The sequence below is a fragment of the Cetorhinus maximus genome, chromosome 1, assembly GCF_964194155.1.
Source record: "Cetorhinus maximus chromosome 1, sCetMax3.hap1.1, whole genome shotgun sequence".
Lineage (NCBI taxonomy): Eukaryota > Metazoa > Chordata > Chondrichthyes > Lamniformes > Cetorhinidae > Cetorhinus > Cetorhinus maximus.
This window is the reverse complement of record NC_135879.1, coordinates 86,052,411-86,066,628: the sequence shown is the minus strand read 5'-3', so window position 1 is coordinate 86,066,628 and position 14,218 is coordinate 86,052,411. Positions and strand designations below refer to the sequence as shown.

At 44.9% G+C, this 14,218-nt stretch overlaps 1 protein-coding gene across 3 annotated transcripts in view; it reads right to left on the bottom strand.

Moving 5' to 3' along the window:
* LOC144681546 (ubiquitin carboxyl-terminal hydrolase 53-like) overlaps positions 1–14,218 on the bottom strand; it is a 130,482-nt gene that overhangs the window by 62,112 nt on the left and 54,152 nt on the right. For all 3 annotated transcript variants that reach the window (XM_078543209.1, XM_078543227.1, XM_078543219.1), the window contains one exon: positions 10,631–10,777. In XM_078543209.1, coding sequence (XP_078399335.1) covers positions 10,631–10,777 — 147 coding nt within the window. The remainder of the gene's footprint in view (positions 1–10,630; positions 10,778–14,218) is intronic.

Genomic DNA, 14,218 nt, shown 5'->3' with positions numbered 1-14,218 from the left:
AGGTGTGTTTCCTGCGAGGCGGGGAGGGGCATGTAAAATGGTGCAGGCGCCCATTCCACCTCCTTCCCACCCACCCCCGAGCTCATTCCAATAATATGGGGTGGGGGCGCAGACAGGCACCAAAATTGGCAGTGCACCCACTATATTTAAATTAGCATTTAAGGGTTAATCAGGCTTATCAAACCAATTTTCCAGAATACCACACTGCTTGCACCATAATATATGTTTGGCATGGGCAGCAGGGCAGGAGCTGGAAACCCGTTTTTTAAAATTTAAATGGTTAAGTACGGGGGAGGGGGGCAGTGGGTCGCTCTTCGGGTCTGCCCTTTGCCATGGGGCAGGCCTCCCTTAGACTGAAACCCCCTTCCTTCCTAACTGTTCCCTCTCTTAAATCCACCCTTTCTGCTTCACTGCCCCTGTCCCTAACGCGCCCAAACCCGCCTGGCCCAACAGCCCAGACTCCGGGGTTCGCAAGCACATACAAGCAAGGAACAGGAATAGGCCATTCAGCCTCTTGAGCCTGCTCCACCATTTAATAGGATCATGGCTGATCTGATAATCACCTGAAATCTGCATCCCATTTACTGCCGATAACCTATCACCCCCTTGCTTACTAAGAATCTATCCATCTCTGCCTTAAAAATATTCAAAGACTCTGCTTCCACCACCTTTTCAGGAAGGGAATTCCAAGGACTGACGACCCTCAGTGAAAACATTTCGCCTCACGTCGGTTTTAAATAGACGACCACTTATTTTTAAACAGACCATAAGACCATAAGACATAGGAGCAGAAATTAGGCCAATCGGCCCATCGAGTCTGCTCCGCCATTCAATCATGGCTGATAAATTTCTCAACCCCATTCTCCCGCCTTCGACCTGCGACCCCTAGTTCTAGATTCTCCCACAAGAGAAAACATCCTCTCCACATCCACCCTGTCATGACCTCTCAGGATCTTATATGTTTCAATCAAGTCAGCTCTTACTCTCCTAAACTCCAGCAGATACAAGCCTCAAGGGTTATAATCTCCGGATTACTACCCAAGCCACTTGCAAATTGGCATAGGGACGCGAAAATAAGGGAAGTAAACACGTGGCTAAAGGAGTGGTGCGGGAAAGAGGGGTTCCATTTCGTGGGGCACTGGCACCAGTATTGGAACAGGAGGGATCTGTACCATTGGGACGGTCTCCACCTGAACCGATCTGGGACCAATGTTCTAGCGAAAAGGGTAAATAGGGTGGTCAACAGGACTTTAAACTAGGAAGTGGGCGGGGAGGGAAGGGTAAAACTCCAAGAAGTATGACTAATGGGAAACAAAGCAGCAGGTTAGCGTGTGGGGGGGGGGGTGGATTCAACTTCATGGAAAATTATGAAAAAACTGAAAAGGAGAGCCCAGGAGAGGCTATTAAAGTCTCCAGAACACAAAATAGGACAGAGTGTTTGGAAAGGGCTAAGAATCTAACTTCAAGCATATCAGATAAAGGGACGACAATGAGAAAGGGGACGGGAAGTACAGGACTGAAGGTGTTGTATCTGAATGCACGCAGTATACGAAATAAGGTAAATGAGTTTGTGGCGCAGATTGAAATTGGCAGGTACGATGTGGTGGGCATTACAGAGACTTGGCTGCAAGGGGATCAGGACTGGGGGCTAAATATCCAAGGATATACATCCTATCGAAAAGATAGGCAGGTTGGCAGAGGGGGTGGGGTTGCTTTGTTAGTAAGAAATGAAATTAAATCGATAGCAAGAAATGATGTAGAATCTGTGGGTAGAGTTGAGGAACCGCAAAGGTAAAAAAACCATAATGGGAGTTATGTACAGGCCTCCGAACAGTAGTCAGGATGCGGGGCACAAGATACACCAGGAGATAGAAAAGGTGTGTGAGAAAGGCAAGGTTACAGTGATCATGGGGGATTTCAATATGCAGGTAGACTGGGAAAATCAGATTGGTAGTGGATCCCAAGAAAAGGAATTTGTGGAATGTCTACGAGATAGCTTTTTGGAGCAGCTTGTGGTGGAGCCCACTAGGAAACAGGCAATTCTAGATTTAGTGATGTGTAATGAGGCAGGTTTGATAAGGGAGCTTAAGGTGAAGGAACCCTTAGGAGGAAGTGACCATAATATGATAGAACTTACCCTTCAACTTGAGAGGAAAAAGCTGGAATCAGATGAATGGTATTACAGTTGAATAAAGGCAACTACAGAGGCATGAGGGAGGAGCTGGCCAGAATTAACTGGGAGATGAGCCTAGCAGGAAAGACAGTGGAACAGCAATGGTAGGAGTTTCTGGGAGTAATTTGGGAGACACAGCAAAAATTCATCCCTAGGAAGAAGAAGCATACTAAAGGGAGGACAAGGCAACCATGGCTGACAAGGGAAGTCAGGGACAGCATAAAAGCTAAAGAGAAAGCATACAATGCGGCGAAGAGCAGTGAGAAACCAGGGGATTGGGAAGCCTACAAAGACCAACAGAGGACAACTAACAAAGAAATAAGGAGGGAGAAGATTAAATATGAGGGTAAACTAGCCAGTAATATAAAAGAAGATTGCAAGAGTTTTTTTTAGGTATATAAAGGGTAAGAGAGAGGCAAAAGTGGACATTGGGCCACTGGAAAATGACGCTGGAGAAGTAGTAGTGGGGAACAAAGAAATGGCGGAAGAACTGAATAGGTAGTTTGCGTCAGTCTTCACAGTGGAAGACACGAGTGACATCCCCAAAGTTCAAGAGAGTCAGGGGGCAGAGGTGAGTATGGTGGCCATTACCAAGGAGAAGGTGCTAGGAACACTAAAAGGTCTGAAGGTGGATAAATCACCCGGAACAGATGGATTACACCCCGGAGTTCTGAAGGAGATATCTGAAGAGATAGTGGAGGCGTTAGTGGTGATCTTTCAGGAATCACTCGAGTCAGGGAGGGTCCCAGAGGATTGGAAAATTGCTAATGTAACCCCCCTGTTTAAGAAGGGAGTGAGGCAAAAGACGGGAAATTACAGGCCAATTAGCCTGACCTCGGTCGTTGGTAAGATTTTAGAGTCCATTATTAAGGATGAGATTTCAGAATACTTGGAAGTGCATGGTAAAATCGGGCAAAATCAGCATGGTTTCATCAAGGGGAGGTCATGCCTGACAAATCTGTTAGAATTCTTTGAGGAGGTAACGAGTAGGTTAGACAAAGGAGAGCCAATGGATGTTATCTACTTGGATTTCCAGAAGGCCTTTGACAAGGTGCCGCACAGGATGCTGCTCAGTAAGATAAGAGCCTATGGTGTTAGAGGCAAGGTACTAGCATGGATAGAAGATTGGCTGTCTGGCAGGAGACAGAGAGTGGGGATAAGGGGGTCCTTCTCAGGATGGCGGCCGGTGACTAGTGGAGTTCCGCAGGGGTCAGTGTTGGGACCACAACTTTTCACTTTATACATTAATGATCTAGATGAAGGAACTGAGGGCATCCTGGCTAAGTTTGCAGATGATACAAAGATAGGTGGAGGGACAGGTAGTATTGAGGAGGCGGGGAGGCTGCAGAAGGATTTGGACAGGTTAGGAGAAAGGGCAAAGAAGTGGCAGATGGAATACAACGTGGGGAAGTGTGAGGTCATGCACTTTGGTAGGAAGAATAGAGGCATAGACTATTTTCTAAATGGGGAGAGAATTCAGAAATCTGGTGTGCAAAGGGACTTGGGGTTCCTAGTCCAGGATTCTCTTAAGGTTAACTTGCAGGTTGACGCGGTAGTTAGGAAGGCAAATGCAATGTTGGCATTTATTTCGAGAGGACTAGAATATAAAAGCAGGGATGTGCTGCTGAGGCTTTATAAGGCTCTGGTGAGATCACATTTAGAATATTGTGAGCAATTTTGGGCCCCGTATCTCAGGAAGGATGTGCTGGCCCTGGAGAGGGTCCAGAGGAGGTTCACGAGAATGATCCCAGGAATGAAAGGCTTAACATATGAGGAACATTTGAGGACTCTGGGTCTATACTCGATGGAGTTTAGAAGGATGAGGGGGGATCTGATTGAAACTTACAGAATACTGAAAGGCCTGGATAGAGTGGATGTGGGGAAGATGTTTCCATTAGTAGGAGAGACTAGGACCCGAGGGCACAGCCTCAGAGTAAAGGGAAGACCTTTTAGAACAGAGATGAGGAGAAACTTCTTTAGCCAGAGAGTGGTGAATCTATGGAATTCATTGCCACAGAAGGCTGTGGAGGCCAGGTCATTGAGTGTATTTAAGACCGAGAGAGGTAGGTTCTTGATTGGTATGGGGATCAAAGGTTACGGGGAGGGCGGGAGAATGGGGTTGAGAAACTTATCAGCCATGATTGAATGGCGGAGCAGACTCGATGGGCCGAATGGCCTAATTTCTGCTCCTATGTCTTATGGTCTTATAGTCTTTCCTCATAAGACAGCCCGCCCATTCCAGGCTGTTTTTAATATTCATTCATGGGATGTGAGCTTCGCTGGCTGGGCCAGCATTGATTGCCCATGAGTTGCCCTTGAGAAGGTGGCGGTGAGCTGCCTTCTTGAACTGCTGCAGTCCATGTGGTGTAAGTACACCCACAGTGCTGTTAGGAAGGGAATTCCAGGATTTTGACCCAGTGACAGTTAAGGAACTGCAATATATTTCCAAGTCAGGGTGGTGAGTGACTTGGGGGGAACTTCCAGGTGCTGGTGTTCCCATCTATCTACTGCCCTTGTGCTTCTAGATGTTAGTGGTCATGGGTTTGGAAAGTGCTGTTTAAGGTGCCTTGGTGAATTCTTGCAGTGCATTTTGTAGATGGTACACACTACTGCTACTGTGCGTCGCTGGTGGAGGGAGTGAATCTTTGTGGATGTGGTGCCAATCAAGCTGGCTGCTTTGTCCTGGACGGTGTCAAGCTTCTTGAGTGTTATGCGAGCTGCACTCAACCAGGCAAGCAGGGAGTATTCCATCACACTCCTGACTTGGGCCTTATAGATGGTGGACAAGCTTTGGGGAGTCAGGAAGTGAGTTACTCGTCACACGATTCCTAGCCTCTGACCTGCTCTTGTAGCCATAGTATTTATATGGCTAGCCCTGTTCAGGTTCTGGTCAATGGTAACCCTAGGATGTTGATAGTGGGGGATTCAGTGGCGGTAATGCCATTGAATTTCAAGGGGCAATGGTTGGATTCTCTTTTGTTGGAGATAGTCATTGCCTGACACTTGTGGCGCAAATGTTACTTGCCACTTGTCAGCCCAAGCCTGGATATTGTCCAAGTCTTGCTGCATTTGGACATGGACTGCTTTAGTATCTGAGGAGCCGGGAATGGTGCTGAACATGTGCAATCATCGGTGAACATCCCCACTTCTGACCTTATGATGGAAGGGTCATTGATGAAGCAGCTGAAGATGGTTGGGCCGAGGACACTACCCCGAGGAACTCCTGTAGTGCTGTCCAGGAGCTGAGATGATTGACTTCCAACAACCACAACCATCTTCCTTTGTGCTCGGTATCACTCCAACCAGGGGAGTTTTCCCCCGATTCTCATTGACTCTAGTTTTACTAGGGTAGGTAAACCTTAAGTTGGTAAACCTTCTCTGAATTGCTTCCAACGCATTTACATCCTTCCTTAAATAAGGTGACCAATACTGTACACAGTACTCCAAATGTGGTCTCACTAGTGCTCTGTACAACTGAAGCATAACCTCCCTACTTTTGTAATCAATTCCCCTCACAATAAATAACATTCAATTAGCTTTCCTAATTACTTGCTGCACTTGAATACTAGCCTTTGTGATCCATGCACTACGACACCCAATCTCTGCAATATGCTTCTCTTTTATTTTTCCTGCCAAAATAGTCAATTTCACATTTTCCCACATAATACCCCATTTGTCAGATCTTTGCCCACTCACTTAACCTATCTATATTTGTTTGTAGCCTCCTTATGTCCTCTTCACAAATCACTTTCCTACCTATCTTTGTGTCATCAGCAAATTTGGCAACCATCCCTTGAATCCCTTCATCCAAGTCATTTATATAAATTGTAAACAGTTGAGACCCCAGCACTGATCTCTATGGCATGCCACTCATTACATCTTGCCAGCCTGAAAAAGGCCCATTTATGCCTACTCTCTGCTCCCTTTTAGCAATCCAATCTTCTATCTGTGCCAATATGTTCCCTCCTATGCCATGAGCTTTTATTTTCCGCAATAACCTTTGATGTGGCACTTTATCAAATGCCTTCTGGAAATCTATGTACAGTACATCCACTGGTTCCTCTTTATCCACAGCACATGCTACTTCCTCAAAGAACTCCAATAGGTTGGTTAAACACAATTTCCCTTTCACAAAACCATGTTGACTCTGCCTGATGACCTTGAGCTCATCCAAGTGCCCTGCTATAACCTCTTCAATAATAGCTTCTAACATTTTCCCTATGGCAGATGTTAAGCTAACTGGCCTGTAGTTTCCCACTTTCTGCCTCCCTCCCTTTTTGAGTAATGGAGTTATCATTTGCTATATTCCAATCTAATGGGACATAAGAACATAAGAAATAGGAACAGCAGTAGACCATTCGGCCCCTTGAGCCTGCTCCACCATTCAATAAGATCATGGCTGATGATCTTGTGTTTCGATTTCCACATTCCCATCTAACCACAATAACTTTTGATTTGACCTTCCCCAGATCTAGGGAGTTTTGGAAACTTAAAACCAATGCATCAACTATCTCACTAGACACTTCCTTTAAGACTCTAGAATGAAGTCCATCAGGACCCGGGCACTTGTCAGCCAGCAGCTCCAACAATTTATTCAGTACCACTTCTCTAGTGACTGTAATTTTCCGGACTTCCTTCCCAATTTCCAGTTCCTGGTTTATAGCTGCTTCTGGGATGTTACTTGCATCGTCCATAGTGAGGATTGATGCAAAATACCTATTCAATTCATTTGCCATCACCTTGTTTTCCATTATCAATTCTTCAGACTCGCTTTCTATAGGAACAACGCTCACTTTGTTAACTCTTTTCTTTTGTTAAATATTTATAAAAAAACTCTTTTTATATTTCTGGCTAGCTTTCTCTCATACTTTAATGTTTCCCTCCTTACTAAGTCTTTTAGTCATTCTTTGCTGTTCCTTATACTCTGTCCTATCTTCTGGCCTTCCACTTATCTTTGCACAATTAGATGCTTTTTCTTAGTTGTTGGAATGTATCTATTCTGTGCATTCTGAAATATTCCTTTAAATATTAGCTACTGCATCTCTATTGAACTATCCCTTAACCTAATTTGCCAACTCACTTTAGCCAGCTCAGCTTTCTTGCCCTCATAATTGCCCTTATTTAAGTTTAAAACCTTAGTCTCAGACGCACTCCTCTCTCCCTCAAACTTGATATAAAATTCAATCATTATGGTTGCTGCTGCCTAGGGGACCCTGCACTATGAGATGATTCATTACTCCAACTCATTGCACAATACCAGGTCCAACATAGTCTGCTCTCTGGTTGGTTCCAGAACATGCTGTTCTAAGAAGCGATCCAGAAAACATTCAATATATTCCTCATCTAGGCTAGCTTTGCCCATCTGACTTTTCCAGTCTATATATAAATTAAAATCTCCCATGATTATCACCATGCCTTTCTGACAAGCTCCAATTATTTCTTCCTTTATGCTCAACCCTACCATGTGATTATTATTAGGGGGCCTGTACACAACTCCCACAAGTGACCTCTTGCCTTTACCATTTCTCATCTCTACCCAAACCGTTTCCACATCTAGCTTTCCTGAACTTAGATCATCGCTCTCTACTGTGCCAATACCATCAATAACTAACACAGCCACCCCTTTACCTTTCCCTCACTTCCAGTCTTACCTAAATATCCTGTATTCTTCAATAGTCAGGTCCCAATCCATGTCCTCCTGCAGCCATGTCTCCGTCATGGCTATCAAATCGTAATTATTTATTTCTATGTGCGCTCTCAGTTCATCTGTTTTGTTTTGAATACTATTCAGGTACAGAGCTTTTAGTTTTATCCTTTTATTATTTTCATAACTTCTACTTTCATCTGTTGGTTTACTGTTAGATTTGTACTCTCCAGCCCTTCCTGTCGCGTTGTTTTCATTTCCCATAATGATACTTTTTTCTTTTGTCTTGTCTCTGCTCTTTGATTTACCACATCTTCCCAAATTTGATCCCTCGCCCCCACTACTTAGATTAAAACCATCTCTATTTCCCGAGTTATGCAGCTCGCCAGAACACCTGTCTCAGCCCAGTTCGGGTGTAGACCATCCCAACTGTACAGATCCCACTTTCCCCAGTACTGATGCCAGTGCCCCACGAACCGGGACCCACTTCTCCCACACCAAGCTTTGAGCCACGCATTTACCTCCCTCATCTGATTTGTCCTATGCCAATTTGCACGTGGCTCAGGTAATAATCCAAAACCTTTGAGGTTCAGCTTCTTAATTTGATGCCTAGGTCCTCATACCGACAATGCAGAACCACCTCCTTTATCCTGCCTATGTCACTGGTACCCACATGGACGACGACAACTGGGTCCTCCCCCTCCGACTGCAAGTTTCTCTCCAGCCCCGTACCCTAGCACCGGGCAGGCAACACAGCCATCTGGACTTACACTCTGTACTGCAGAGAACAGTGTGAATCCCTCTGACTATACTATCCCCTATTACTACATTCCTTTTTCTCCACCCCCCCTCCCCCGCCAACCTACTAGAATGGCTTCCTGTACCACAGTGTCATGGCCAGTTAGCTCATCCACCCTGCAGCCCCAACTCTCAACCAAACAAGCTGAAAAGACCTCAAACCTGTTGGACAATTGCAGAGGCTCACACTCCTGTCCACTGAGTACCCTTACCTGCCTCACCCGCAGTCACGCCCTCCTGTTCCTGGCCACTGACCAAATCAGAAGACCTGGGCCTTAGGCTCCACTCGGTCCTCGTTAATCAGCCTGACAACGCTTTATTGCTGCAGGGCTGCTCAGTGAGGAGTCAGTCAGCTTCACAGTGACATGGTTTCCAAGAGGTGGGTGCCATCCGTCCACCCACTCCCCCACCCCACCCCCAAGAATTATTCAGCCCTACGTTAATCAGTCACGTTAAAGATATTAAAAGTACAATGAACGCAGTTACTTATACTCTAAATCTGATCTTCTTAACTCCACTTTCTTTTTACACCCATTTGACTTCGACCTCCAATAACTCAAGTCAGATACTTACCAAAATTGGAAGGTTAACCACTTTGTCTAAGTGGTTTCAAAGATTCTTATACAGGCTGTTTTTTCTTGGACCTTCTGTTTACTTCTAGCAAGGTTGTACCTTCACATTCCCTCCAACCATCCCATTGTTGTGAACTTATCATTCAATACAGGCATCTCTAGCGTCTAAAGCGTAGTCACCTTGGGCCAGAACTCTCCTGGTTCTAATATTCTTTAACTCTGGAGTCTTGTATCTAAAACTCACTCTATCAGTTTGTCTATCCCAGAAAATCAACTCACTGTTTAGTAGAGTCCTTCAGTTAACAAAAGTTTTAATTCTTTTACCAACACACAGAATTTCAATTGATTTCTCCTAGAAAGAAATGTTCTAACCAGGTTGTTCTAAACTCAAAATGAAACTGCTTGAACACAACACCACACACACACCTCCCCCCGCCACGTATAATATACAATAAAAATGGGTCAACAAGTTAACCTCACGGGCAACTTGGTCACATGATCATTTTCTGGAAGCAAACTTTTTTTAAAAAGCAGAAATCACCTCAGATACCCCGCTCTCAAAGGGACCATGACCTCCAACACAAAATATAGGCTTTTCTCCCAAAAAATTACATATGCCATCACACTGGACTCCAACAGTTAGCTTACAAAGAGATTACATTAGTTTATAGAAGCAGGGTTTATTCTCTGCAATTTAGAAGATTAATGGCTTATTTAATACAGAAGAACTATTTCTGCTGATTCGACAACCTAGGATTAGAGGCGTAGGCTAAAAATTAGAGTCAGGTCTTTCAGGAGTGTAATTAGGAAACACTTCCACATAGAAAGGATGGTAGGTGTTTGGAACTCTCTTCCATGAACTGCAGTTGATGCTGAGTCAACTATTAATTTGAAATTTGAGACTGATGGATTTTTGTTAGCAAAAAGGTATTAAGGGATAAGAGGCAAACAAAAGTATATGAAATCAGGTCACAGATCAGCCATGATCTCATTGAGCTAAGTGGCCTATTCCTGGTTCTATGTTCCTATCAGGAAGTCTGATTGACAAACAACTGCAAGAAAAGTGGCTCATCTGCCTTCTTGATGAAAGGCACTGCAAAGGTCACAATATGCTCATAAATGGAAACAGCCCATAAAAAAAAATCTTGAAAATGGCACAGTTAGTTCAGTAAAGGGATTCAAAATGGCTTCATAACAGCTGCTGATTTTTCAAGCGCTCACTAGGGCACACAAATTACTGTTTCAGGCAGCTTGCAATTGAAGTTTCACTCAAATTACCAGCATCTCATTGTAGACTTGGGAAAAGTGATTAAACTTGTCCTAAAACAACTATTTTAAAAAGCCTTTTCAAGTTCGGACATGGTCCTACTGTACATTCAGACACTAAACAGTAGTTAATATTAGAAATAAGACAAAGTATAAGAGCAGTCTCTTCTGACTTACTCCAGGGAGATAGAGCTGTGGTGCCAAATATCGAATCACATCCAATGTGAGATCTGAATTCTCAGAATCCCATACCAAACCGATGGTGACTATCTCTGGGCAATTCATTAGTACACGTCTGATCTTTATCTTCTGCCCACAATTACTCTGAATGATGAAAAGAAATATTAAAATAGGAATGTCTCAAACATATCAGCAAACAACATTAAAAATGTTTCTATAACTGTTGTATAGAAGACATATGCCAGCATGTTCAATTTGGATGTCAGCAAACAGAAAATTTTTCTGAAAATATTTAAAACCATTTAAAAATCCTGGAGAATGCAGCAGGAAGGGAGCAGCCTTCAGGATCTTGAATTGCTGTCATCAACATTACCAGCAGTACAAGCCAAGTTAAACCCTTTGGAAAAAATGCTATTGTTCAATTACATGAAGGAAAAGTATGAATAACAGTCACACAAATGAACTTACCTGAAGTTGAATTTCTGTAAAATATATAGCAAGTTTCAAGATCCAAAACCTACCAATGTCCCTCAGTCGCAACTTGTTACTATTTCTTACATTCATTGCCAAAACATGAAATTATAAAAGTACAATACGTAACCTCATGGCCTGGCATATCATCCACTCTACCATTACCATAATGCCAGGAAATCAACCCTGGTTCAATGAAGAATGCAGGAAGGCATCCCAGGAGCAACACCAAGCATACTTAAAAATGAGGTATCAACCTGGTGAAGCTACCACACAGGACTACCTGCATGCCAAACAGCAGAAGCAGCATGCGATAGACAGGGCTAAGTGATCCCACAACCAATAAATCAGATCTAAGCTCTGCAGTCCTGCCACATTAAATCATGAATGATGGCGGGCAATTAAACAACTCACTGGAGGAGGTGGTTCCACAAATACCCCCATCCTTAATGATGGGGGAGCCCAGCACATCAGTGCAAAAGACAAGGCTGAAGCATTTGCAATCATCTTCAGCCAGAAGTGCCGGGTGGATGATGCATCCAGGCTCGCACTCAGTGCGGTAGTGGGCAGGAAAGAAAGACGTTTTACCTGCCAACCGCTTTTCATGCCGTGTCATCCCAGTCCCGCCTCATTAATATGCATCCCCAGGAAAATGCCGTTTTGATGGCAGGTGCACTCTCATTCACCTGCCACGCCATCACCTCGCCACTTCATCATGCCAAGCACCATATTTAAAGTGCAGCCACATGCATATCTCTGGGTGCTTCAAGACCAGAACTGCCACACAGAAGACATGGCCCCGAAAGGCAAGAAGATTGCTGCCCCCGGTTCAATGATACATCCCTCAAGTGCCTTTTGGACACAGTGGAGGCCCACTGTGATGTCTGTGTCCCCGCTCAGGCCACAGGAGGGGCAGCAACATCATTAATCCAGCATGGGAGGCACCAACACCCTGCAAAAAAGGACAACCACCCAGTGTTGAAAAAGGATGAATGATCGCTTCTGTTCCACCAGGCTAAGTCGCTTTTCTCATTACTCTCAACGCTCTCACTCACAAACCCATCACACATCCACAGTGATCTCACTCACTGCCAGTTCAAGAGACATCACCATTCACTCTCTCATACACACCTTCATTGTTCTCATCCCACCCATGGGACCACTCACCACCCACACATGCCAGCCATACATATAAGCTGGCCAGGTAGGTGTCCTGATTACACTTTCTCCATTTCTATTCATGCAGGACAAGCTGGCACACAACATGGAGAGGTCGCAGAGTGGTGGAGGAATGTCTGAAATCAAGGTCCTCACGGACTTTGAAAATAGAGCCATCTAGCTGGCCCGCAAGGATCTGGACTGCTTCTGTGCTGATGGTGAGGTTGGCGGTGCTCTAACAGGTGAGGATTCAGGAGTGCAACATCCATCAGATAACCATGTTGTGAGTGATGTGTCCTGTTCCACAAACCCCTGGCAGGCACCAATTATCTCTCCTTGCTTTCACAAGCACATCTGGGAAACAATCGACGGAGTCCACGACCTATGGCCTCCAATCAAGCCCCGAAATAACCTCTGAAGAGGAATCTGAAGACACCTTCATTGAAGGCCCGTGACAGCGCTCACCTACACCCTCTACAAACGCAGAGAAATGTACCTCGGTGAGACATAGCTTCAGAGTAGGTTCGGGATCACAACCTGGTGAGCACATCGCGGTGTCCGATCCACAGCAGGTGGCAGCAGGGACTTCCCAGGTCTCCGGCACTCAGAGGACTGCTGGAGGCCAGAAATCTGCTGAGTCCGAGTCAGATGACGAGCCTCTGGACTTGATCATGTCTCAGTTGCTGGAGCTGCAAAGGCAAGCTCGGGAATATCAGGAAGGGATGTCTGCTGCACTCCTCAGATTGCAAGGCACGATGGAGAAGTCCATCTGCCTATAGGCTGAAGCGATAGCGCTGGCATGCCAATGCACCGATGTCAACAGTGGTGGGGTGGCAGCTGCTATGGAGACCTTGGTCCAGAACATCAGTCTTGCGCTGTTGCATGGGCTCAACCCCATCGCTGACGCCATAGTTGCCCTCCAACAGTGTGTACGCGAGAAGGGTGCAGGGCAGCTTGATCTCACTCCAGCTACCCTTTCTCAAGTAATCAGCCAGGGTCCCTCAGACACCCATAGGGAAGAGATCCACAGATGCACACCCCGGGGCCACCCGCCCAGGTGACTCTGGGAGTGTCCGGCCCATCCAAATCATCTCTTCCTGTGACCCCAGCAGCTCCAGCTCCACAGGCTAGGAGGGTGCCACTGCAACACAGCAGAGCACCGAAAGCAGGCCGGGGTCCTCCAGGTCTTGGCCCTCCAGAGGACGCCCAGCAAGGTCTTCAAAGACAGGGCGTAGCAGTAAATAGGAAATATGGTAGAATTTAGCATTCAGTTGGAGTGTAAGAAATATGGGTCAGAAACAACTGTCCTAAACTTAAATAAGGGTAATTACAAAGGAATGAAGGCAGAGTTGGCTGGAGTGGACTGGGATAGGATTTTGGCAGAAAAAACGGTTGGTGAACAATGACAGACATTTAAGAAAATAGTTCATGACTCAAGGTATTTCCCAGTAAGGAAGAAGGATTCAAGGAAGGGCATAAACCAACCATGGTTAACCAAGGAAGTTAAGGATAGTATTAAATTAAAAGAAAAGGCATACAATGCTGCAAAGATTAGTGGTAAGTCAGAGGATTGGGAACGTTTTAAAAGCCAACAAATGACGACCAAAAAAACAATAAGTGGGAGAAAATAAACTTTGAGGGTAAACTAGCAAGTAATATAAAAATGGACAGTAAGAGCTTCTTTAAATATATAAAAAGGAAGAGAGACACCAAAGTGAACATAGGCCCCTTACAGAATGAGGCTGGGGAAATAATAATGGGGAACCAGGAAATGGCAGAGGAGTTGAATAAATACTTTGCTTCAGTCTTCACAATGGAAGGCACTAATAGTATGCCAATACTAAATAATTGAGAGGCAAAAGAGGGGGAGGAAATGAATGCTATTTATTAGAGAAAAATACTAAAGAAAAAGTACTCGGGAAACTATTGGAGCTAAAGTCCAATAAGTCCCCTGGA